This window comes from Fundulus heteroclitus, chromosome 19, assembly GCF_011125445.2.
Source record: "Fundulus heteroclitus isolate FHET01 chromosome 19, MU-UCD_Fhet_4.1, whole genome shotgun sequence".
In the NCBI taxonomy this organism is placed as follows: Eukaryota; Metazoa; Chordata; class Actinopteri; order Cyprinodontiformes; family Fundulidae; genus Fundulus; species Fundulus heteroclitus.
In genome coordinates this window covers 24,190,608-24,215,544 of record NC_046379.1, presented here as the reverse complement: position 1 = coordinate 24,215,544, position 24,937 = coordinate 24,190,608, and the positions used below count along the sequence as shown (strand labels likewise).

General features: G+C 40.5%; 1 protein-coding gene across 1 annotated transcript; it reads left to right on the top strand.

Moving 5' to 3' along the window:
• Positions 1-643: 643 nt before the first annotated feature.
• LOC105932968 (guanine nucleotide-binding protein G(I)/G(S)/G(O) subunit gamma-2) lies at positions 644-22,073 on the top strand. The gene is made up of 4 exons (XM_012872318.3): positions 644-927; positions 13,027-13,094; positions 18,877-18,995; positions 21,253-22,073. The coding sequence occupies exons 3-4, from the start codon at positions 18,909-18,911 to the stop codon at positions 21,379-21,381; spliced, it is 216 nt and encodes a 71-aa protein (XP_012727772.1). The 5' UTR covers positions 644-927; positions 13,027-13,094; positions 18,877-18,908; the 3' UTR covers positions 21,382-22,073.
• Positions 22,074-24,937: the final 2,864 nt, after the last annotated feature.

Sequence of the window (24,937 nt, the reverse complement as noted above, 5' to 3'; positions counted from 1 at the left end):
CAGAGACTGGGGCAGAGGATCACCTTCCAGCATCACATTCACCCTGGACAGCTATTCAGCCGGAGCTACGGTGGATTACATCAAAGCGCGTTGCTGGTTTAGCGCCGTCCACACTGCACTCTCCACCAAGATCTAATCCCAGCCGACTGTGGAGGCCGAAGCCTTCTGGATGCGGTCGACGGCACGCTGCCGCTCTCTGCTCCGGCCTCTCTCTCTGTCTCTCTTCTTTTTTTTTGTTTGTTTTCTTGTCCTGAAGCGTTGCGCCTTCAACATGCAAGAAGATTAAACAGATTAAAGGCTTCCGTTTTGGCAAGCCACGAGAATACACATCGCACAGGATGTTGTTGTTGTTGAGGTTTACACTATCTTTTTTTTTTTTTTTTTTTTTTTTTTTCAAGCAGCCGAAAAACACTTTGGAGGGACGGAGGAGCAGCTCGCCCAATCAGCCACGCTGGTATGAATTTGTTTACTGTGAGTGTTCAGACAGGCCGTGTGAGCTCTTCCTGTGGACCTCTGAGACCCAGAGAGAGAGAGAGAGAGAGAGAGAGAGAGAGAGAGAGAGAGAGTGTGTGTTTCCTATTAGGCAGAAAAGAAGAGAAACAAAGAGAGAGGGGTGGGCGGGGGAAGATGGGCGTAGAGTGCCTTGCAGCCCGGGCGGGTTGGCTGAAGGGTGGAGACTGAGCAGGCAGTGAGGAGGGAGGCAGCGAGGACCTCAGCTGGAGCAGAGAGAGAAAGAGGGGCGAGGACGGCGTACGGACAGGGGAGTGTGTGTGGATGTAATCTGCTGCCTCTGTGACTAACTCTGTGTGTGTGTGAGTGTGTGAGTGAGTGTGTGTGTCAGGAAGAGATCAGGAGAGGGGCGAACGTGTGGATACTCCTCCACAGCACTGCATGTGTGGGGCTTCACAAAAACGATCCCAAACAAAGGTAGGGTCTTTTTTATTCTCTCCCCCCCCCCTCATCTTTTTCTGTGTTTTTTGGTGGTGTGTGTGGGTTGATCTCAGCCAAAACAGGGTGTGTTCCAGCATGGACATGGCTTCCTCGTGTCCACGCTGTTGTTTTGCGACCGATGCCGCTGGCTGGTTGGCATCGTGATGGAATCCCCTCCTCCCTCTGAAATCAGTCAGATTCTCCTCGCTTCATCTCCTTTCACACATCTGGGAGAGGGGAGTGAAAGAATGGACTCCCTTCTTCCCTTCTTCACCCCCCCTTTTCCCATCCCCTGACGATTGGGTAGATCTGACAATGTGAAGCCGGAGGAATTAAGGGCATCTGTTTCTGAGGACGTTTGCACGAGCAGAGGGGATGACGAAAACACACGAAAAGACAGAAAGGGGTCTGGAGAAAAAGAAGAAGAAGAAAAAAAAAAAAAAGTGGCAGTGTTGGGCTAATGTGAGGTTTTCTGGCCATCCTCAACCCTCTCGCTCGCCGTACCACGAGAACAACCCGGTGGACCACACACCGCTGTAGAGGTTCTGCCAGACAGATGGTCTGACCAGGAGGAGGAGGAAGAGGAGGATGAGGATCTGGAGAAAACCAAGACAACAAACACCGACGTGCTGCTTGCCCCCCCCTCTCTGCTCTTCGCACAAAGGCTTCGTCAAGCACTACTCGCGTCAAGTCATCCAACGGTGTGTGTGTGTGTGTGCGAGCGCGTTACATACCCAGGCCCACAGCAAAGGCTAAAAGTGAGTCAGAAATTACACAAGGGCTCACATCCAGGCTGGTCGAAGAGCATCTAGGAAACAAACGACTGCTTCGAAATCAGCCAACCCGGCATCTCGCTGGCCAACCAGCAATGAACTAGCCACATGGAAGAGGGTCCAGAACAGTGGATGGGTCCAAATGTCAAGGATAGAAAGCAGAGAGAAGACTGACTGACCTTTTGACCATGCCTTCAAAGATGTCAGCTCAAAAAAAGAGAGAAATAAACTGTGACTCTATGCTAATGTCATCAGGCACTGTAGAGACCGCCTCAATACGTCCTCAAGTAAACGTCCTCAAAGGAACTTGGCAAGAATCAAACCGCATGCGGTCACCCGTGGCACTTTAGCCTTTTTGCTCAACACTTCTTTCTAGCACAGTGGATTTTTTTTTTTAAAGAATAGTCGACTTTACTATGCCTGATTGGGATGAAAGGGTTCAGATATGAACACATGGGTTAAACAACTGACAACTGAATCCTGGAGTTAATACCTAAGTTATCTAGTTGGATCTTAGGTCTCTTTGAGCCTTTTCACCACTTTTTTCCACTGATGTCCTATCATTAAATACCACGAGACAATGATTTGCCTTTTAGTCTGAGCTGAGAGAGAAAGACTTGTCCCACCATCTCTCGACATAGATCAACTGTGTTTTAGCACAAGGCTTTCCAGTGTCTCGAAGTTCTGTTTGTTTTTTCTGTGTCAAGTCAAACATGGGCCACTTTGTCATTTTAAATACACCAAACATTCAAGCAAAATGTTTTTTAGCCATGAATATGAAAACACGAGTCACCTTAAAGTTTCCCTTGACTATTGCAAAAGGTATCAACAGGTATTTGTATTCAAATATGCTCAATGTCCAAGGGCGAGTTTTTTTTTTTTTTTTTTTACAACAAAACTTGGATTTTGTCACATAACTGTGAAGTGGAAGAGAAAGACATGGGGGGGGGTGCATGTTATCGTTTCTGCATTTACTCGGCTACCCCTTCATTTAACCTAACCCTGATCACAGCGCCCCAAGACTAAAACAAAGAGGTGGTGACCCTCATCAGCCATGGGACTCAGGGTTTTTTAGTCACTTTGGATTTACACTTGGCTCCTTTGAACTTGTTTTTAGTTTTGGCAGTCAGTGCAAGTCTCACTGTTTTGTTGTGTGAGTTTTAGCTCATTCTTGGGTTCTTCTCCCCTGTATGCTGGTTAACAGCCCTATTTTAGTGTTAAACTTTAGCTTTCGGTTCGGTCGACCCTACTGCATCTTGTAAAATACGGTGTTATTATTTTCTGTGATCATTCATTCATTCCTCCAGGTTGTCACCTAGCTACACAACATTCTGCTGGTTTGTACCCACATGATTATCATGTCACGTATCTCCTGTCAAGCCTGTCAAGAAGTCAGCATGTTACCTTATCATTTTTTTCTGTTCCCCGAAGCGCCAGTTTGCTGGTTTTCCTGCACTCCATCAGTTTGTTGTCCTCTCGTGCCTGTTCCCTGTTTTTGCTCGTTTTCTTCCTTAAAACTTCATCTTAAGCGTGAGACTCCTTGACATCGGAAGCATCGCGTTTCGGAGGAGGATTTTCTGCAGGTAGCGATGAAGAGGCTGGTCAGGGTTGATGGAAACTAGACGGAGAAAAACACGGGGCGATTCTGGTAGAAAACCGTTTACAGGTAGAGGCTCCAGTAGGACAACCACTATAAGGAACGGCCTAGTCAAAGTTCAGACATAAATTCAGTTCAGATTCAGTGGCAAGACTAAAATTACTGTTCAGAGACGATCTCTACCCAATCTGATAGAGTTTTAGCTGTCTTGCAAGCAAAAACATTTCAATAGAATACTGTTTATACTTTTAGACGCCGTCGATTCACCGCAAATGTCGTCTCAAGGCACTTCACAGAATAAAAACAGTGACAATTCATGCGCAGAAATTTATCGTCAATTCAATCCAATCATATTGACGGATTCAAAGCCAACTGTATACGTTTTAAATTCTCTCTGAGTAGTAAAACAATGCAGTCAGGTTACAAACTTCTATCTAGAGAAACCCAGCCGAAGTCATGGACTTATCAGCAAGGTCTCCTCCGGAGCGAGCGTGTGGCAACAGTGGACCGTCGATTGCATCATGTCATAAACTCATCCCTCATTATGAGTAAGCATGTGGCAACTGATCAGAGGAGAAATGTCAGCTGGTAGAGAAACAAGCTGCAGCTGTAACTGCAGTGAAAAGTGTTTTTTGCTGAAGTTTTGTAGTGCAGGATTGACTCAGGGGTGCTGAAAGTATGCGTGCACCACAGTCTTCAGAATTTAATTCGTAGACATGCTTGAAAGCCTTCGTTTTCCTCCCACATAACAAATAAGCACCACCCTGCGTTGATAACCACATAACAATCCCAAGATGGTGGTTGCAGCGTGACGACAAGAGGAAAACTTCACATGAATGCCTTTGCAAAGCCCTGTAAATGTTCTTGTTGCCCTGATGCTGACGTAAGCTGCAAGATCCGGGCCTAATTCAATTCTTGAATCGAACTCTCGTGATCCTTTGAGATTAGTGCCATCAGTGATATATATTTTTCAAAAATGTGTTAAAACTCAGACCGCACGTTAGCCCAAAGTTTTGCTGTTTTGTAAATGAAAAAGGTGAGAGCGGGGAGCTTGAAGCGTCCGTGACGGTCTGAATAAGCTCTATGACACACATGCACACTGAGTAGTCGGCTACTCGGAGTCTGAAACTGTCCAAGCAATCTCTCCGAAGAATCCAAGCAATCCCTGACATTTGTAATACGGTTAAAATCCCAGGGATTAGCCGTGTTATTCTCTACGTGCAAAATGATTCCAAGGGCAGCTTGGTTTAGTTCTCTGCTCTCAAACCCAACGCAAGAACATCTCTCTCTAGTTCTTCTTCCCAAGTGAAGGACCGAGAGCGTAACACACAAAAAGGCGGGTAAAAAATACGATCTGTTTCACAAAGAAGGATGTTAACGCTAAACTTCGTTTCACTGAGAGTAACAAACTATTGTCAGTATGGTGTTTGAGGCTGGTTAGGGTAAAAAAATAATAATTAATCTACAGCAATATTGGGCTGGTGGTCACCATAATTACAACTCCTTTGTTTCTGCATGCTCCCGTAGCTTCTGCCACTGTCAACCAGTGTCCCCTGCAGTCAACAAGAAGACGCTTCAGAAAAAGAAAAATGTCTTTTTTTTTTTCCCCCACCGCTTTATTCCAGCAATGAAGCGCCACACCAGGCTGCACACGTTTGATTTAATAAACATAACAGACCACATTTGTGCTCCCTGGAGCGACTGAGCCTCCGCCCTGCTGCGTGCTCGACTCCCAGGGGATGCACCGCTGTGGCCCCGGCCCGCCTGGAGGACCCAGATTAACCTATCACACACACACAGACACACTCACTCACACACGTATACGTGTGACACACAAGCCAAACGGCAGGACGGGCAGAGCGTGCTAAGGGTGGCGCGTCTGTCCGAGCAAAAAAGAGCTGGTCTGACCTAGAGGCAGTGAAGAGGAAAGAGGAAGGTGAGGAATTAGTTTTTGAAAAGACTGACGCACACGCTGCATTGGATTAGATTTTTAAAGACGCCGTTAACGTTCAGCGAACGCATCGTCATATCCAAGACACCAGTTGGGGAGGACTTCAGCTTTGTGAGGGGGTGTGTTGTCTTGCATGAAGTAGCCATCAGAAGATGGATAGACTGTGGTTTAAAAAATGGACATGGTCTGCTACAATAGTCAGATAAGACGCAGTGTTTAGATGATTCTCAGCTGGTACTAAGATCCCCAGGGTGTGTAAAGAAAAATGTCCCCATACCATGACCCCATCGGCGGTAGCCTGAACCGAAGGAACAAGGCAGGGCGGATCCTTGCTTTCAAGGTGTTCACACTTATTTTGACCTCCACAGAATGCTGCCGTTCAAATCAAGACATTTTTCCAGAAAGTTATTGCTAAGGTATCTGCTTTTACCCTAATTTTGCTGAGCCGGTGTGAATTGCGGGCTCGGTTTCCTGTTCTTATCTAACAGGAATAGCAGTTTGGGCATCTGCTGTTGTAGCTCATCTGAATCAAGGGTTCCTCATCTCACCTGTTCTTCTCCGTTAACCAGAGAAGATCTGCAGTTACCAAAACGCTCACACCAGCCCGTCAGATACCACTTTTTAAAGTCACTAAAGCCCGTCCAGGTGTCTAAATTGCTTTAGTTTCTTCCAAGTGTATTTCCCATTCAAAAGAGGGGTGAGATTTTAACTTGAAACCTGACAAGGGTTTTAACTTGTTCAGCCACAGAGAAGCTCTTTTTCTACTCCATGGTTTGCGGCTAAAGTTATAGAAACACTCGTCAAAGTACTGTTGCAAATCGAAGCTAGCTCATTCGTTTTGCAGCTTGTGACTGGAACACGGTTTCTAGTTTTGACATCTGACATAAATACCATTTTAGAGACTTTAGACTTTAGACAGCTTTATTTGTCATTTTGTATGCACAAAGTGCGTACAGAACGAAATTTCGTTTGCATACAGCTGGAAAAATCACAGTAAATTGCACTAAATTTCAGGATAAACATGCAGCAGCAATTTATGTAAACAATTGAAATGTAAACAATGTAAACTATGCAGAGGAAATAGACAGTGTGCTATTCACGGTATCCAGGAGAGTATTATTCAAACCGTGTAATATACAAATGTGGTTCAGAGTCCATTTTGTGGCTTCGTACTTCTTAGGTTTAAGAATAAAGAGCACCGCTGCATGAACGACGCTTTAGAGAAGCTACTTGGACATCACCCACAATAAAACCACTCCTTTTTTTTTTTTTAGAAATCTAATTCATACTAACGCAGGTGTGCAGCACGGCACATTTAAGCAACAAAGTCACAAACGTGTTTTTAAAGCAGATTTCTTTTTGGTCCTAAAACTGTTTTATGCCGGCATCTGTGTTTAAGGTTACAGCTGGCCTAATAATTAGCATGTGCCTGGAGGCAGGATCCTGCTGCTCACATCCAGAACCTCTCAAGGAGAAGGAAGTTCAGTGTCACTCCCTGCATGGCCTCCGCATCGTATATTAACCTACAGCTCTGCTCTCACTGTGCCATCACTCTGTCTCTGTGTGCACAAGGGGCGGGTGTCCCTTTCTCATGTTCAAGGACAGCGAGCCGCGCTGTATTACATTCAGCGGTCAATATTGTCTTGATTTTCCTCAATAGCAACTCTGGAGGTCGGTTAAAAGTTACTTCCTCTGACTGCAGTCGGTGTTTTAAAGCCGCTTTGGAGCATCTCGCTGTTTATGTCCTCTCTGACACAGCTTCGTAAATCTTTCTTTAGATGAGCGAGCAACTGGCTCTCTCTGGTTTCAGAGTAACATTGAAGCACGGCATGCCGTTTTTTATTGTCGCTTCATGACCAACAGAGGCTGGCACAGTCACTCTGTCATACTGTGACCGTGACCACAGTGAAAATGCTGCTTTTGAACACTTCTGCATGTTTAGGTCCCACTGCTGGTATGTTTCCAGCACTATGAACAACAATCACACATCGACTAAAGAGTTTGAGTTTTAGTTCGTTTTTTTTTTTTTGTTTAGGATAATGTTCAAAGAAAAAAAATGAAATGACACAGGCGAATCAGTAAATATATATGTAACATACTTTTTCCTCTTCAGTATGCAATTCCTGAATTCAGAAATATTCTGGGGACCGGATAGAAAGTTCTGGTGGGACGGATGTGGCCCACAAGCCGCCAGTTGATGTTCACTGGTGTACTGGGATGAAAGATGTCAAATTTGTCTCCATCACCAGCTCATATTTTTCTTTTCTGTATATATTAATCACTTGACTACAGTTGGATTGAAGATAAGTGCTCCATACACAGTCCGCAAGTGGCATCTGATGGTCAAATAACTTTTAGCTGAGTTAATCGGCATGCGTTTGTCATTTAAGGCGACGTTCACACTGCAGGGAATTGCGACCCAAATCCGATCTTTGTGTCCATATACGACCCATATCTGTCTTTTTCATGGAAGTATGAACGGCCCATTTCCGATCTTTTCATCCCCCCAAAAAAATCCGATCTGTGCCATTTTCGTATGTGGTTCTAATTCGGATTCTTATGGGATATTTTCTAAAGCGTCAGCAGTCTGAACGGCCATGTTGCATTTTATCCATCTTTGACGTCACTCTGTCTCTCACTACACATCCACACACAGCAGTAGCAGTTAGCGCTCCATAAAGGACCGTTGTTAATAGACGTGCTGCTTTTTCTTACCTTATTTAGCCTTGCTACGACATGGTCTTAATATCTATACAACAGCTTTTAATGATGACACGGAGAGACACCGGCCGGTATCCATGTTATTATTTTTATTGTTGTTTTTTATGAAACTTTATTGAAGGCTTCTAGAAACAGTGACATTCACCATTACTTCTGCAAACAGTGCACTTCACTGTGACGTCTCCTTCTGTTATCAGTCCATGCAGGTCGCTTTGCGGTCTTGGTCCGTTCAGACAGAAGTCTGATGATGGCCGCGTTTAGTAGTAGCACGAACGGCCATCTCAAACAAAATCCGATCTCAGCAAAAAATCGGAAATGAGCATCCAGCCCTGCAGTGTGGACTAGCCTAAGGCTTCAGTGCAGATAACGCATCTGCATAGTGTAGCATGAGATTAAGTCGTTTTTTTATTATTGAGTCATAGGGGGGTCAGAGGGCCCGGTGCCGTCAATTTTCTGGCAGCCATGTTTCTGTCAGTCTGCTCCAGGGCAGCTGTGGCTACAATGTAGCTCACCACCCTCTGCAGGATTCTGTGAAAGCTGCTGTTGGTTAAGTCAGTGGTTAAAAAAAACCCTGCAAACATTAGCTAATAGTTTATTATCTGGCCCAAATGCTCTACTTGTTCTACCTGCTCACTTGTATTCAAAAAAAGGTTATTTTTTTAGCACTTACCCGTTTTACTATGTAGCACTTTGGGATTTTTTTTTTAAATATAAAGTGCATTACAAGTCCAAAGTATTGTTATTATTTTTATTATTATTTATTCACAGTGCCTTGCAAAAAGTATTCACAGCCATTGAACACATCCAACATTTAAATAAGGATGTTTGCAAAAAATACTTTCATAAAAGAAAGGCTTCTTGTTTGCAAATTGTTTTGAGATCAGTTAGAAAAGTATATATTCCTTTGTACAATAACAAAAGGAGTTGTGTCACTCTTGCTGAGAAAACACTTGCTGAACAACTTTTCTGTTAGTAGCCTGTAGGAAAGCAGGAAGCGAATGTTTAATTCACTTCCTCCATAACTTCCAAACTGTATCTGCATAAAATCTGCCACTGTTGTGATCACCACTGATTCAAAAAACTGTGAAAGATTTCCAGGTACAGGAACATTTTGTGAATGACTTGCACATACAAACCCAAGGCTTTCAAAGCGTCCAAAGATAAGTCTGCTTCCTTCCTCTTTGCCATCCCTGCAGACCCTTTGCATGTTAATCACTTGTTCTCCGGGGTCCAGATGGCTCAGCGAGAGACATATTTTTAATTACCACACTCCGATTTCACACCCTGGGCACGACAGAGGACAGAACACCCCCTGCCTGGCGGTCGTACCTTTTTGCACAGTGTAAAGACACAGAAGGCAGGGTATAAATAAAGAAGAGAGGCGGGAACACTAGACGGAGAGTCAGTGTGCCTGGCAGAACGGGAAAGATCGTCACTCCCTCGACAGGTCAGGAATTATATCTCCACCAGGATGTTTCCTGCAGCGCTTAATCACCCTTTAAGTCAGCAACACCCTGATTCAAGCACCGGTTGTAATCACATCAGTTGAGGGCCTCGCGATGAACACAGACCCCCTGAAATCCCAGAGGAAAAAGGTTCAAAAAGCGCTCCAAATGGCAAGGGAAGGATGGCAGAGGGGGTCACATTGATTCAGTGGTCTTTTCAGCAGGACAGAAAATGCTGGGGGGGTTCTGCCCCTTCAATAAACACCTGTCAGCCACAGAGGGAGGGATGGGAAGCAGAAGGCTGGAGTGCAGGAGGGTAATAGATTTTCCCCTCAGCGCAGCTCAGCTCGTGATGCTTCGCAGGCATAAAGGTAGAGAACAAAAACTGCCGAGCAAAACAAAATAAATCCAAGAAGAACGCTTACATGTCCCTGTTCCCTTTGCTTTGCATCCCCATGACCTTGCTGTTTTTGCGGAAAAGAATCGATGAGACAAACAGCTCATAGAGAAACTAAGTTCAGCTGATTCTTCTTTCTAAAGAATAATTTGCTCTCTGGTCCTTTTTTGTGGTTGTTTATTTTTTACTTCTGCAGCAATGATGTGGTCTAAGATTGGAGGGGGAAACATACAAGCGCACTCATCAATCAGGAACACCACTCTGTCTACCAATATTTAATTCAGTGGATCAGATCATTGCATTTATGCCCAATCAACAGTGGCCATTTCCAATCTGTTTGAAGAGTCTTAGCTTCTGTGGTTGAGCACGCTGTTTCCACATTCACCCAGCCCACGCACACCGCTCAGCTTACAACACATCTACCCTTTTAATACTCACATCAGATTAAAAGATTTTTATTTTTTTTTTAACTGGGAGCACTTTTTAACAGTTTCGTAAAGTAAAAGCAAAACAAAAAAAAAAAAAACACTGTTGTTCCTCGGTGACGTCGTGCCAGCAAATGTTGCTTTACATCTTCTCGAAGGTTTGGGCATTTTTACCGTTTTTACCAAACTACAGACATGAGAGAGCAGCCGTTATTATGGACTGAGGAGTGCCGTACTCTGTCTTTGTAAGTTTGCACAAGACCTGAGCAAATGCAACTTGACACAGTCACCAGTTATGCGAATGTGACTGTTTATCATGCAAAGTCATCTCCAAGCAGCAAAGGTAAATGTCAATAATAGGAGGGATGAGCTTGTTTACACAGACCTCACAATTACTTGCAGGGTTTTTAGGGAAAATAAAAAGAGCTTATGCTGAAATAGGTACTCTAAATATATTTAGAGAGGGGGGAAAAAAAACACTGAGTGCAATAAAGAGCCAGCACCAATCTGCAGCTACTTTAAGGTTTGCATCGTTGCTGCTTGTTTGAAGTTGCTGTTACGTAGTTTCTTGTCTTGCTTTGTATGCTGGTGTATCTAAAAGCATTTTCTTCGTGTGTGCATGATCGCCTGGCTAAGGTTGGACCATCAGAAACAGGTTCAACAGCTTCCATGGACCCCAAAGGTTTAGAGAACAAAGGGAAACCTGGAAAGCCCAGAATTTTAGGAGCACTCTCCCGAATGGCGGCTGGTGAAAAAAAATCTTGGTGGGGCTGGCCAATAAATTTCCCTGCCTAACCTAGTACATGCATTTAAATTAAAAGTCGGAAAATTACTATGATTCCACAATAAGCATTTAATTAATAAAAAAAAAAAACATTGTTCACACAGGATTATTTTGGTGTTTTTGTCTTATTAATCCTTTTCACAGACTCATGCCAGAGGGTTTGCATACATTGTACATGTACGTATATTATTACGAAACGAACGTTTACGTCTTGACTTACATATATATCCTAATTTTTTATTTATATAATGATTTAAGTAGAACAATGACCAGTGCAACATTAAGTTGTATTTACCGGAGATGAAGTGTACATACAAAATGACAATAAAGTTTGTCTAAGTCTAAGTCTAAGTTTGTCTAAAGACCCAAAGTAACCTTTGGTTATTTATAGCTCTCGATCTGTGTCGACTGAGTCCAGGAACAAATGAAATCATATTTATAAGGAATAATATGCAGACTATTGTCTCCAGATAAACAGGAGTGCTGCACTACCATCACCAACTCTTCAGTTCTTACATCTTTGTGGTTTAGACTCTTAGCAGTTCTTAGATTTCTTGAATATTTTTGGTTTAGGGGCTTGGCCAGTGTTGTTGAGGTTTTGTTAATGGATGCCTTGCTATAATGATGGTTTAAAGTTGATTTACAATGGGTGGGATTCCCTTCCTCGGTGGATCTACTGATGCTGGGTAATTGGTCCATTTATCAGAGGCAGCCGAGGACTGAGACACAGAGTCACACATGCTTTAAGAATGAATCAGAAAGAAGAGACGATGAAAAGAAGAAGCTGAAAGAGAGGAAGTGAATGTCAGCACAGATAGAAGAGAAAAAAGTTAGACAGTTTTTTTTCTCTTCCTGAAAGTTGACTCCTGGCATATTTAGCTTACTAAAATAGATTCAAAACAGAAGCTCAGCGTTTTTGCCCCCAGTACTTCAATCTAAGTCTCACTTTGTAGAAGAAGTAAAGAGAAAAACTGAAAGAAATCCATAAAGCCTCATGTAAGCTTGGCCTAACCAGCCACTTCTTAGGATTTATTCTTATAATCAATTTCAGATTTCAAATATTTTCCTTTAAAAAACAAACTTGACCATACACTTTAGCTGCTTCATTTTCTCCTGTGGGTTCCTGCTACATGCAACAGGCACTAGGGCCGTCATGAACTAAAAATAAAATCCTTATCTCTTGTTTGTGCCGGTAACTCGTTTTTCTATTGCTTATTTGCATATCCAGAGACTAGGTATGGGTGTCCCCGCATAGTGCACACTGTGTAAACAATTGAAAATATTCCCGAACATCATGGCGAACTGATGCTGCTGATTCCTTGCTAATTTAAAGGTCTATTTATATAATTGCTATAATTGCCTGCGATTATTATTTTTTTAAGTTGAACGTTTCATTTTTACCTGAATATGCCTTGTTATCTATTAATAATTACACAGTAGTCTTTCCCTTTTCTGATCAGTCTCTCTTATGATTTGCAGCTTAAACTTTAAATTTAGATTCTTTGATATTAATTAATCTTGTGTGTAAGTCTGGTGTCTTCAGCAAACTTGTTTTTGTTACGGTCATGCCTGACTTTCCTCATTGTGGGAGTATAAAGGAATTTTTAAATCTATTCTATTTTTGTTTTTTCTATCTGAATGTTATAAAATTCTAAACATTGATACTGCTAGGATCTCATCTGGATTATTCTACACTGAACACATTAACACAGTGATGTAACCTAAATTCTGTTATTACTTACACTGATTACAGGGGTTTTAAAACATAATTTATTTGTCATATCTAGATTATATGTGAAAAATAGATTGCAAATTATCTCCAAAGTTTCAATCTGTATCTTTGTCTTTGTCAATATCAGATCAATATTTTTAGTTGTGAACATTTTATGATTTTGTAATTAAAGAGTTTAGAGGAATGCTTCTGGGTCACAGGAATGAAGTCGTGTTGAGTTTTGATTCACGCTCTCGTCCATCTTTCTTTCCATTTTTCTTCCTGCATCCAGTAAGTGTGGCAGACCCAAACGACTGGCTGACACCAGGGCAGGAGGCGAAGGAGGAGTAAGCAGACTAGGTAAGTCACGGCCAGACGAGGAAGCACAACAAAAGATGGCATCAGAATTTTTTTGTCTTAAAGTATGAATGATCTGTGAGCCTAACCAGGACAGCGGCGATAAACTCCCAGCCAAACCATTGCTTGTTAAATTCTTCCAGAAATTAGTATGGTGAGAGAAAAGGAAATATTTCACCACGGATGGAGAGGAAGGAAGGAAAAATAGCCCTTTTCACATTAATGCTGAAAGATTATACACCGTCCAAACTAAAATTACAGAATGTGTTATACTTTGTTTATTTTTAGACCCTTTTTGTTGCCTTTAGGGCGTCAGCTGTTCTAGGCTGAGGGTCTGTCTAATGTCATCATGTCTTTACCCGCCACTCTGTAGATAAGAAAGTGTCAGGGTGGAACTCCAGTGATATAAAACAGCAGGGTGACTCTCAGTTCAATGCTGCTTTTTTTCTTCTCAGATTGTCAAGGTAGAGAATCTGGTGAAGGATTTCATCCAATAGTTAAACCCCTATTGCTGTGGGCTCTATCTGTTGTCAGTTGGGGAAAAAATACTTTAGAGAATAAAGAGAATAAAAAAAATACTTTAGAGAACCTCAAACTTGCCCGTTTTAAACCATATATAAATCTATATCTATCTATCTATCTATCTATCTATCTATCTATCTATATATATATATATATATATATATATATATATATATATATATATATATATATATATATATATATATATATATATATATATGTGTGTGTGTGTGTGTGTGTGTGTGTGTGTGTGTGTGTGTGTGTGTGTGTGTGTGTGTATGTAGAGGTAATAAACTGGTAAAATCCCCTGCATACCTCACAAACCATGTCTTACAGTCTTACAGTTACACCATTGAAAGTTCAGCCAGTGAAATTAAATAACACCACAGTGTGACACAACTTCTTAAAACGTACCAGTCGGATCTGTTTTCCTGGCAGAAAACTATTACATTTTTTTTTTTTTTTGCGATGACCTTACTATTTTTATTTTAAGCTCCCTTTATGCGTCAAGGCCTATGTGCTTTGGGCCATTTTGAGACAATGGTCAGGGGTCTTTATCTGATTTTAACACACACACAACATTTTTTTTTACCAAAGAACATGCCTTTTAGCTTATGTATTCATTGACCTAAAACGGTGAGTGTTTTAAGTTTTACTGCATGTAATAAATAGAAAAAATATTTGTCCTGCGATCACTGATCAGAGCTCATTAAGGGAAAATTGGCCAATTACGAAGACGGATGACTGGGGCATCTCTCATAGGTTAGGTTGCTCATGTGTTCACTTTGTCATATTTGCTATGCAGATGGCTGACGGTGTTTGTCGATTGTTTTACATTTGGTAACATTTTGAACTAATGGACAGCGTGATTTTGCATGTTCTTTCTAAAACTAGGTTGCTGTTGTTATTAACATCATACATTTTCAGAGACAATGAATCTGTTATTACACTATCTATCTATCTATCTATCTATCTATCTATCTATCTATCTATCTATCTATCTATCTATCTATCTATCTATCTATCTATCTATCTATCTATCTATCTATCTATCTATCTATCTATCTATCTATCTATCTATCTATCTACCTACCTACCTACTTGTTGTTTACACTCTAATATATTATCTTTGAAATGTTTAGTGGTTAGATTTAACAACAAAAGACTGAAATAAAGTTTTAGATTACAATTTCCTCACAATTTCTCAAATCTCGCAGCTCCCACAGTAAAGTGGCTGCTTGAGCTTTTTCATAGTGGAGAGGTTGAGGACAGGACTGTCTGGGAACTTTGGAAGACTATGCTATCATTCTACGTCAGGTCGGACCTTATGTTTTACTATGACCAAAGTGGATTACAGCATTTGTGTGCTATTTGTAGCATGCCATGGGATGAATTTCAAGGAAACTAAATAGTGTGGGAAAGACAACAGTTTAAAGTTTGAAAACTACTAGGAAATGGTTGACTGTGCTTAGAACAGAGTTTATTGTTGGATTAGATCTCAGGGGTCAGTGTGTGTGTAAAGGATGAGAGTGATGCAGTATTTGGTGGTTTATTAAATATCAAGCATCATCCTTAGAATACAAACAACATATCCCAGTTGGATGGAGCTCAACTACCCTTAATGCCTTCATGTAATCTATATTTTTAGTGGCTTTGGTGCTAAAACTCACAAAGAGTTGTGCGGACATTGTGCCTTGGTAAAGAGATAAAAGAGTCAGGAAATTGCTTCACCGCAATTTTTAGCAACAGCGTTGCATTTTAATATTTTCCTTATATAGTGTAACCTTGGAACTGGGTAATTTTAAAGTGCACTTTCTGTTTAGGAACATTTTCATTTTCAAAACATATGTTTTAGAGATATACCTTATTCACAAAATGTGCTGATTTTACCTCATAAATGAGTTGCAATAATATGAGCCTCCGTCTGTGACCCTAAAACTTGCCTATTCATCTCCAGTATGAGGCTGCATAAAATTCGGAAATCCTCTGCATTTAGCAACAAACCCAAAGTCAGCTTTTCAGACAACTTCACCCAGAATACCTGGCTGTTAGCCTATCAACACGGAGTTCACCTTCAAAAAAGGTTAACAGATTCTTCACAAACTGGGCTATTGTGACAGTGTTTTGCGTAAAAATGGGAGACCTACTTTTCGACAAGCATCCCAGAAACCTTAAAGTGTGACATGAATTCCTATCAATAGTCTGAAGATGCTGTGGCCTGTTTTGACACGTCCCCTGAGTATTAAAGTAATATCACGACCTTGGTATGTAAAACTCAAGGACTGATTTCTGATCTTTGTGCTCTTGTAGTACATATGTGGCCCACATTAAAGAAGCCCAGTCAATCTTTCAGTTTTCAGCATGAAAGTATATGCCCATACAAGGTGTCGTTCTCATGATACTAACAACAACCATGATGGTTCAGCTGCAGTAACTGTTTATGTTGCACTTTAACTCTGCGCAGTCTACTGCCGTTTGTTCATAGAAATCCTCTTCAAACTGTCGGGTTTGCACTGACGACTTTCAGAGATGTTCCAGCTGGGTTACAGGAAATGTTTTGAACAAGCCAGAATTGGGTAAATATGGTCGGTCTTGGGTGAAATATGGCTTCAATTTCAGAAAGCTTAGTTGGAGTCCATTAACTGCTTCCTTTCTACACCAAAAAATACATTGAAAAACAGTAATGATTGGTGTATGTGGTGCATTCAGTAAAGCATTCAAAATAAAATGAAAAGGATAATTGACACAAATATTTAGCGATGCAAATGAGATTTGTTTTAGACTGCATTGAGGTCAACTTTATCATTAACTTAATACACAGTATGGGCCAGTATGAGATACCCACGGCATCACTTAGTAAAAACAACCAGTTTGACATAAAAAAATCTCTATGAGATAATTTAACAACTTCCAAATGAAGCAGTATTGTAGAACATATTGGATCTTTTTCTGCCATTTTGTGCTATATAGATAGAATAACACACGTATAACATGCTAGGATTAGCTGGTTAATTAGTTAGCTATTTAGTTGGAATAGCTACTCTGGTAGCCAGCCTGCAGATCATAGTTTAGGTACGTTTTAAACAGTATCACTGCAATAACAGCAATGGCTGGCGCTTCTTTAATAGCAACAAAATGCCCATGCTGGATTATTCCCAAACAGCTGTATTTGTCGTATTTTTATTGGGGAGTAGCATTTTCTAGCCAGGTATCCAGTGGAGGACAGCAACAGGTGGAGGGTAAGCACTGTATTACTCTATACTGCTGGGAAAAAGTTTAGTCCCTCCACAACTCCCTCTGATATTTCATTGGACAAGTAAAGAACATAGATTAGCATGTTGAAACATTTTTGTGGTTTTGAAAAGAAAATACCTTTTTATTACTTAGTATACCTTCACAATTTCTCAATTGTGAGGTGAATAAAGTATCAATTATTATTATTATTATTCATGGTATGAATGTCTAAGCAGAACTAGCAGCCCCATGCATCCTGCCACTAAGCAACACTTTGTCCCCAGTATTGAATAAACAATCTTTGTGACTGTCTACAGTTATGTGTAACCTGTGACCCAATGCTAAGCGTTTAATCAGCGAAGCAGCTTCATAGCAATATGAGCAGATGTGCTGCCATGGTTCATTAATATTCATAGTTAGCTGCTCACTGAGATCAGCACTGACCTCACACTGAGTCACACCGCAGTGCACACACACGGATGACGGAGAGCGGTGCAGGGATGATTGATCGCACACCGAGGAGGATGCTGTTTGTTTAAAAATGAAACAGGGGCACTGTACTTTGAGTCGACATTACTTTATGGAAAGCAGCGCTCCGAACAAGCAAGTCAACTGTAAAACTTAACATTACTATGTTGATCACGCACTTCTACAACAGCAGGCACACAGTTTCGCATATTACAGTGTCCACTTCATGAAACATTTTTGAGTAGCTTGTTGGGGAAAACCAAAATACACAATACCGGGTTTTTACAAAAACAAGTGGATGCTAACTTTAGTGTCGCTAGCAACTAACATTTAGCCACTGACTAACCGTGAGTGCCGTTATTGCTGCCTAACCTGTTATTGCCACATTAGTGATTTGAAGATGTGAAGAGCTTGTTCAACGCCTCTGCAAATGAGTCTTTCCAAACACAACAAGTCATTACTAGTTGACTTCATATCTGGGGCTATAACAAATAGTCACCAGATACGAAGTCAAATTCTAACTGCAACTATAGCACTTCTTGAGACAGACTATACAAGAAGTATTTTCATTGTTTAATACTACAAGATTTGGAGCCTTGACATAGAAGGAGCTGTCCCACACTAATTCGGATAGTTTGAAAATACTGAGATTTTCAACTCTGATTCCTTCTCCTGTCCACACACCAATGACTGTTTTAGATGACAAAAGCAGGTTTTTAAAAACTTTAGTCTGTCATGCACACATGTGTCCTTAGTATCCAGCTATTGAGAAAAAAGTTTATTTAAAGTAGAGGCCCGCGTTGTGCTTGCCCACTCCAGCTTTCTTTGCTAGAAACTGGGGCAGTGAAGCTGTTTCTTACAGGTTATTACACATTTGTCTTGATTTATTCTCGCTCTTTTTCCAATAAACTTGAATGTAAGCTGAAAAAGCTATTGAATGAGAGGAAAATGTGTTACAGTGTCAAGAAAAAGAAAAAGACACGTTTTAACTGTTTTGTCACTGACTCAGCTGCTTGTAATCTTCTTCTTTAATATTTTGGTGTCGGTAGTGTTGACATTATTGCCACCTGCAGACCCAGAATGCGTATTACAGCCCTTTTGATTAAAGTTCATTGTAGGCACAGAGTTTTCTTTTCTTTTGTCAAAATAGAAGAAAAAAAGTAGAGTTTAATTGTGGCTTAAGAAAAAAGAGCCATGAAAAATTCCTTGCTGTCAAACCAAAAATGAAAAGTACATAGTGATTCAAACACACACAGGTGAGACATTATTTAAAGAGTTTTTCTTAAACCACGTCTTGTCATTGTAACTATTTTGAATATAGTGCTGGACAAAACGCCACCCCCTCTGTTTTTCCTCCCACCTCCTCCTCACTGTCAGGGGCTACCTAGCAACAGGCACCATAAATAATACGCTCCTGTGTCTGTATGTGCAAGTGTGTCTTTACTGGCATGTGATAATGAACAGGCTATCTGTTAGTAGCGCCGATCCTCGCATGCCTTTAGTGTTCCCCAGTGAACTGAAACGTCTGGGATGTTAAAACCTCTCTGTCTCCTTCACGTAGGCTGAAGAGACGAGAACTGACGCGGAGCGCCCATGGCGAGTAATAACACAGCCAGCATCGCACAGGCCAGGAAGCTGGTGGAGCAGCTGAAGATGGAGGCCAACATTGACAGGATAAAGGTGAGCTCTTTGTGTGTGGATATGTTTGTGCGATGTTTTTGTGCTCAATACTTACCATTATTTCTGTTTTAAATTGTTTCTCCGCTATAGGACTCTTACATTCATTTCTTTTAAATGGCCAACAGGAATTTGACTGGTTGCAAGACGAAATATTTTATTTGAAGTGCATAAAGGAATGATTCAATTTTTCCGTTGTTTAATGGCCCTAGAAAACATTAATATGAAAACTATATGAACTATCCATAGTTCCAGGTGGACAACTATGGATAGGTCATAATTCTTTTTTACATTTGGAGTGGAACAAATAAAAAAGCATTACAGGATGAAGCTCCCCAGTTGTGTTTAAATGCAAAACCTTTGCAAACTATAAGCCAATTTTTGTTGAGGATGCATCTATTTCTAGATTGAGGTCTTTGCTATACAATGCATTTTAATGGATAACTTCAATGTAAATAAATTATCACTATGAATTAGTCATTAACGAAATGCATTTATTGTTTTTGAATAAGACTACAATTATTTAACTTTGCATAAAAAGTAAAACATAAATTCTCACAACATTTCAATGGTTCTCAAGCCTTTTGAAACAAGTACCACCTAAGTAAATACAAAGTTTTCCAAGTGCCACCTCACTGACATAAACTGCGAAACTATAGTACAAGAGGAATTTGGACAGCTCCAGGTCAATTTGCAGCATTGGCAATTCCTACTTCCTTTTCTACACACTACCATTTGTTCCTTCTTACTGTTTTTTCCAAATCATTTCTACCCATGTACTTACAGTATGCCAGATTAAATTGTTGACCTACATAGTCTTAAAAGTGCTGAAGTCTCACATATAATTTAGTTTTATTTTTTTAAAACGTTGCACCGTGTCTTATTTCTATTGATTATTGGTTCTGAAACTTGTTTAAGATAAGATAAAGAAAAGTCCTTTATTGTCCCACAATGGGGAAATTTGGGCGTGACAGTGGCAAAGACACAGACAAAGTTAAACACGGTTTGTAGTACTGATATAACAAGCTAATCTAATCCAAAATTAGTTCTAAAGCAGCAGAGAACGATATTTATCAGAAACGCCAAAAATAAAAGTAAAGTAAATACCAGAGTAAACATTGAACAATTATTGATAATATGGTATACTCGTGTAAAGATGGAATATTCAAATTAAGCAATGGAAGAGCAGTAGGGGGGAAATGGCAGCTTATTTGCAGAACAATATTACATAATATGCAATGTGCATGATAGTGCAGCAGTATCTTGAAGTAACTAAGGCGTGTGCAAGTGTACCTTAGCATGTGAGAGCCTGTAAATGATTCATGATCAGATCAGAACCCGTACAACCATTAGCATGTTGTGAACAGTTCTTGAGTCTGTTGTGAGCAGCAGAGAATATAAAGTCTAGCAGCAGCTGGGAGGAAGGACCTGTGGAAGCTCTCTTTTGAGCATCTAGGATGCAGTGGTCTGTCACCATAGAGCTCTCCAGCTCTGCAACAGCTCCATGCCTGTGAAAGCTCACCACCAGCTCCTTTGTTTTAGGTGCATTCAACCTGAGGTGGTTCTGTTGGCACCAGTCTACAAAGCTCTCTATCCACTGTCTGTATTCTGACTCGTCCCCTTGTGTGATGAGGCCCGCTATGGCAGAGTCATCAGGGAACTTCTATTGGTGGCACCCTGGGGCGTTGATGGAGAGTCTGTGGTGTAGAGAGGAAACGTCTCGCTCTCGTCACATCCTGTACTGATCAATTATCTAGCAACACTTTAGATTAGAAATGCCGGTTTCCATCCATCAGTACACTGTAAATATGTAGATATCTCGTCATAGCTTTCACCCACACATAGAAAACACAGCACGCACTTTCAAGAAAGAGAGAGAGATCATTATTTCAATATTACATCTGAAGTAGGATGAGATTAGTTCATATGACTAAATCAAATGAACTTGTCATTAAGTGTTAGTTCCTGCTTTCTAGTATGTTTGCTTTATTCAGAGACCTTTTCTTGGATGTCATGAATGCTGAATGTTTAGTCCAAGCTTAGAGTAAAGCCACTTATAGTCCTGGCAGTTTGCTTAGTCTAAACCTGGACTAAATCTACAGGTCAACATCCTGGCTAGGAATCAACGTATCTTTGGCTCGTGTCTAAATGAGGTCGACAGTCTTAAAATGAGGTGCAAAGCTCACTGGTTAAATTTTGCTTAGCTTAGCCAGCCAGAGACAACAAGCAGTGATGTGTGTGTGTGTGTGTCTAATTCCAGGTGTCCAAAGCAGCGGCAGACCTGATGTCTTACTGCGAAGCTCATGCCAAAGAGGACCCCCTGTTATCACCGGTGCCGGCATCAGAGAACCCGTTCAGGGAGAAGAAGTTCTTCTGCTCCATCCTGTAAACTCAGCATGGCCCTTCAGCCGTCTCCCGCGGGAAGGGACTTTGAACGCGGACGTTCAGATTACACAGAAGTCCTCTATCGCTTGGCATTTAAAGAGCGTGAAAAATCCAAACTACAGAGTAAACATGTAACCAACGAAGGGGCTGTTATTATTTTTTTGAGGGCGTAGAAGGGATCTGTACTTTTTAGATGACTCAAAATGAATGATGGTTGGGGTGAGAAAGATGATAATCACCCGGCGATGTGACGGACAGCCGATCAACCTACGGTGTTTTCAGGTTGTAATGTGTAAACACTTAAAAAAGGATGACACGGTCCTGACAATATTTAGTTGTTCTCTGAGGAGCTTTAGGCGTTCCTTTTTTGTGGTTTGGATGGAGCATTGTAGGAAAGCAGCCAAAACCCCCGCCAACCATACTGTATGTAGGTGATTAATGAAGCCGTTTTCTTTTGTTCTTTCTTCTGTTTTATAAACCAACAGGTTAGCGAAAAGCTTTTTTTAATTGCAGGATGTTCCTCTCTGTACACCTTTCTGAAAGCCAGTTTCTGCGTATTTAAATCTATCAGGCAGATTTGTCTTCTTTAGACACAATCCCTCTTTCTACTATTTGTACAAAGTGACAAGCTGATGAACTGTGCTGTGTTGTGAGCTGAATATGTATGTGTTTGTATTATTAAATGGACAAATTGTCGTCTTTGTTTCCTTTAATGCACAGAAAAGCCTTGATATCTGAGTGAAAATGTGTAGAAAGAAGACATGTTGAACAGAAAAAATAAGGAAAAAAAAATTTTTTTAAATCAGAATTTTGCTTAATATTTCTAATGTGAACAGCTAATGAGTAGTCTCATTGTGTAAAAGAAAAACACGTCTATAAATGTGTCTTTAAACTTTTTTTCATCTTTAGGTTTGAGAGCTTTACTATGGTTCAAAAATATTTACTGAAAAAATCAATTTCTATTAAAAAAAAAATTCTCCCCCAGTATTTCTATTCACCAATACTGAGTTGGAATAAAATATTATACTTTTAAAAAATATTGCTAATAACAAATAGATTACATCTTATTTGAACAGTTTCCTACCCACCTAAACTATTGCCGCTTCTGGTAAAGATGTGTGAAAGGGTCTTTAAATATTTTTTTTTTATTTTATGACAGAGGAGTGATAACCAAGTGGTTGGAGATGCCACAGGTTCCCAGGTTTGAATCCCACAGACAGACACTCGGCGTCCCTGAGCTCCAAAATGCTCCCCAGGGTGGCACGCAGTGGCTGCTCACTGCTCCCTAAATGGAATGCATTTAATGCAGAAGACACATTTGGTTGGAATGCATGTTCCATTGATAAATAAATATGAATAACATTTATTAAAATGAAAAAAGTAATCTCACATAATGTCATTCAAAGTTTAATGGGAACTTTGGAAGAGAAACAGGCCCACAGCATCACAGGTCCTCAACCTTTCTGGTTGGCCATCTTTAGTTTGAGGAGTGTTTGTTCCCAAACAGCTTGACTGTTGACATTACAATTTCAATCAGACTCCAGTGTGAGCGGTCCACAGCCCTAAGGTGGATAGCACAAGATCTGATGTCACGTCTGTGTTTACAGATATAAGTATGGAAAGCTAAGCATGTCATGGTGTACGGATCAGCTCTGAAACTTTTGTGCAATGGAACCTGACAGAATAAGCATTAGATCCATGGTGTCATCCTAATTTTATCCATTGTTCACTTTTGAACTTATCACCTCCAAAACCGTATCACACTTCAGCTTTCGAATGAAATGCATCAGATCCAATTTAGAGCCTCAACGTGAAAGTGACCTGGGCCGTTTAGTGTAAACATTGCGCTGTAAACATCGTCTCATCTAATGGAAGAACCCAATTTCAGTTGAAGTCCCAGTAGTGTTCAGCAAATCTTTATGTTTGTGATGGTAGGCCAGAGCAGTTTCCCCTCCTGGTATCATTTGAATTATGAATTATCGGTTAACATGAAGATAGAATTTTAAAAACATAAAATAGAAATTATACTATTCTAAAAACAATACTAAATTGTCCTTAGGTGTGAATGTGTGCGAGAATGGTTGTTTGTCCTGTCTGTCTCTGTGTTGCCCTGCGATAGACTGACGACCTGTCCAGGGTGTACCCCGTCTCTCGCCCCGGGTTTCTTTCTCACTGAACACTCAAATTAAAAGTTGGACTTTTTAACTGTGAAATTATACTACTGCAATTCGACCAGAAAACTTCATTTTAATTACAGCACAGGGAAATAGGGAAAACAAAGGAAAAATCCATATGACATCTTCAAAAAAAAAAAAAAAAAAACCCTGATTAGTTTCCTCATGCTGTAAGGAAAATCCTCCATATCAAATAACGATTTAGTGCTAAATAAAAATACTAGAAAAACTGAACTCAACGTGTTGTATCATTGAAAAAGTATATCTAATGTACCTTAGGTTGATTTTACTAAATGAGCAGCAGGGCACCCGTAACACCTGTCCACTTTTATTACATTTTTACAAAGAAATCCAACTAAAAGATGTTGTCAGAAGTAGGAATCGAACCCACGCACTTTGACTGCGACCTCTTCAGGAAAATGTTGAAAAATGTTGAACACGAGTAACAATCACGTTGGGCAAACGTCGTTCTTTATGAGATACAGATCGAGTCAGCGTTAACAAGATAAATGTGTGCTTTAAGCGATATGGTAAGTATCTGCACCTTTAGGACAATGCTGTTTGACATTAGCGTGATTTTAAGATAACATTTTAACTGACTGTGTTACACTTTTGTGTGGAGTTAAGCATGACTGTGCACCAAAGCATTTTTTTCTGAGAGTCACCAATGTTTGATAGACAATTAAATGGCATTTTGTGTGTTTAAAATGCTGTAAAACCGAGGGGGTTTGTGAAAGAAAAAAAATTAGAGACTTCTTTTTATAAATATTAAAGCATCTGCCTTATTTAGTATTTAGGAAAGAAAAAACATGACCGTTTGTGACCTACTTTTAAAGCGTGATAAAACAGGCGTCGCTCTGCTAAGCCCGAAATCTGACCCAACGGGGCAAACAATTTTAAAAATATAAACATTTTGCATTAGTTCAGTTTGAATCACACGCAGTTCACTAAGGCGGCTGCAGGGGGCAGTGTAGCGTCAGTTTCCTCATGAGCAAGAGCGCCCGATCAATCACGTGATTCACTGCGGCTCAGCGACAGAGCGGCGTAGTCCGAACCGCAGGTGAGTAAAGTTTCAGAAATTCCTCTTCTAGACACAAGACTAACTTTTTAAACGATTTTAGGGGATTATTTAACTACATAAAGCTGAAATATATGCTCGGTTTACGAAGACATGTCTTAATAACTAAAGTACTCCGGCGGTTTCTCAGCATGTTGTCCGCCTTCCGCTGCTACAGCCTGACGGCAGACATTTGGTCCTTGTAAACATTTAGGCGTGGAAATGAAGCATTTTTTTTTCATAGTCATATCAAGAATACATTTTAAATCAATAATTTGTGGATATTCATTCATAAAGGACCATTCCAACTATAAAGCAGGGGTCACCAA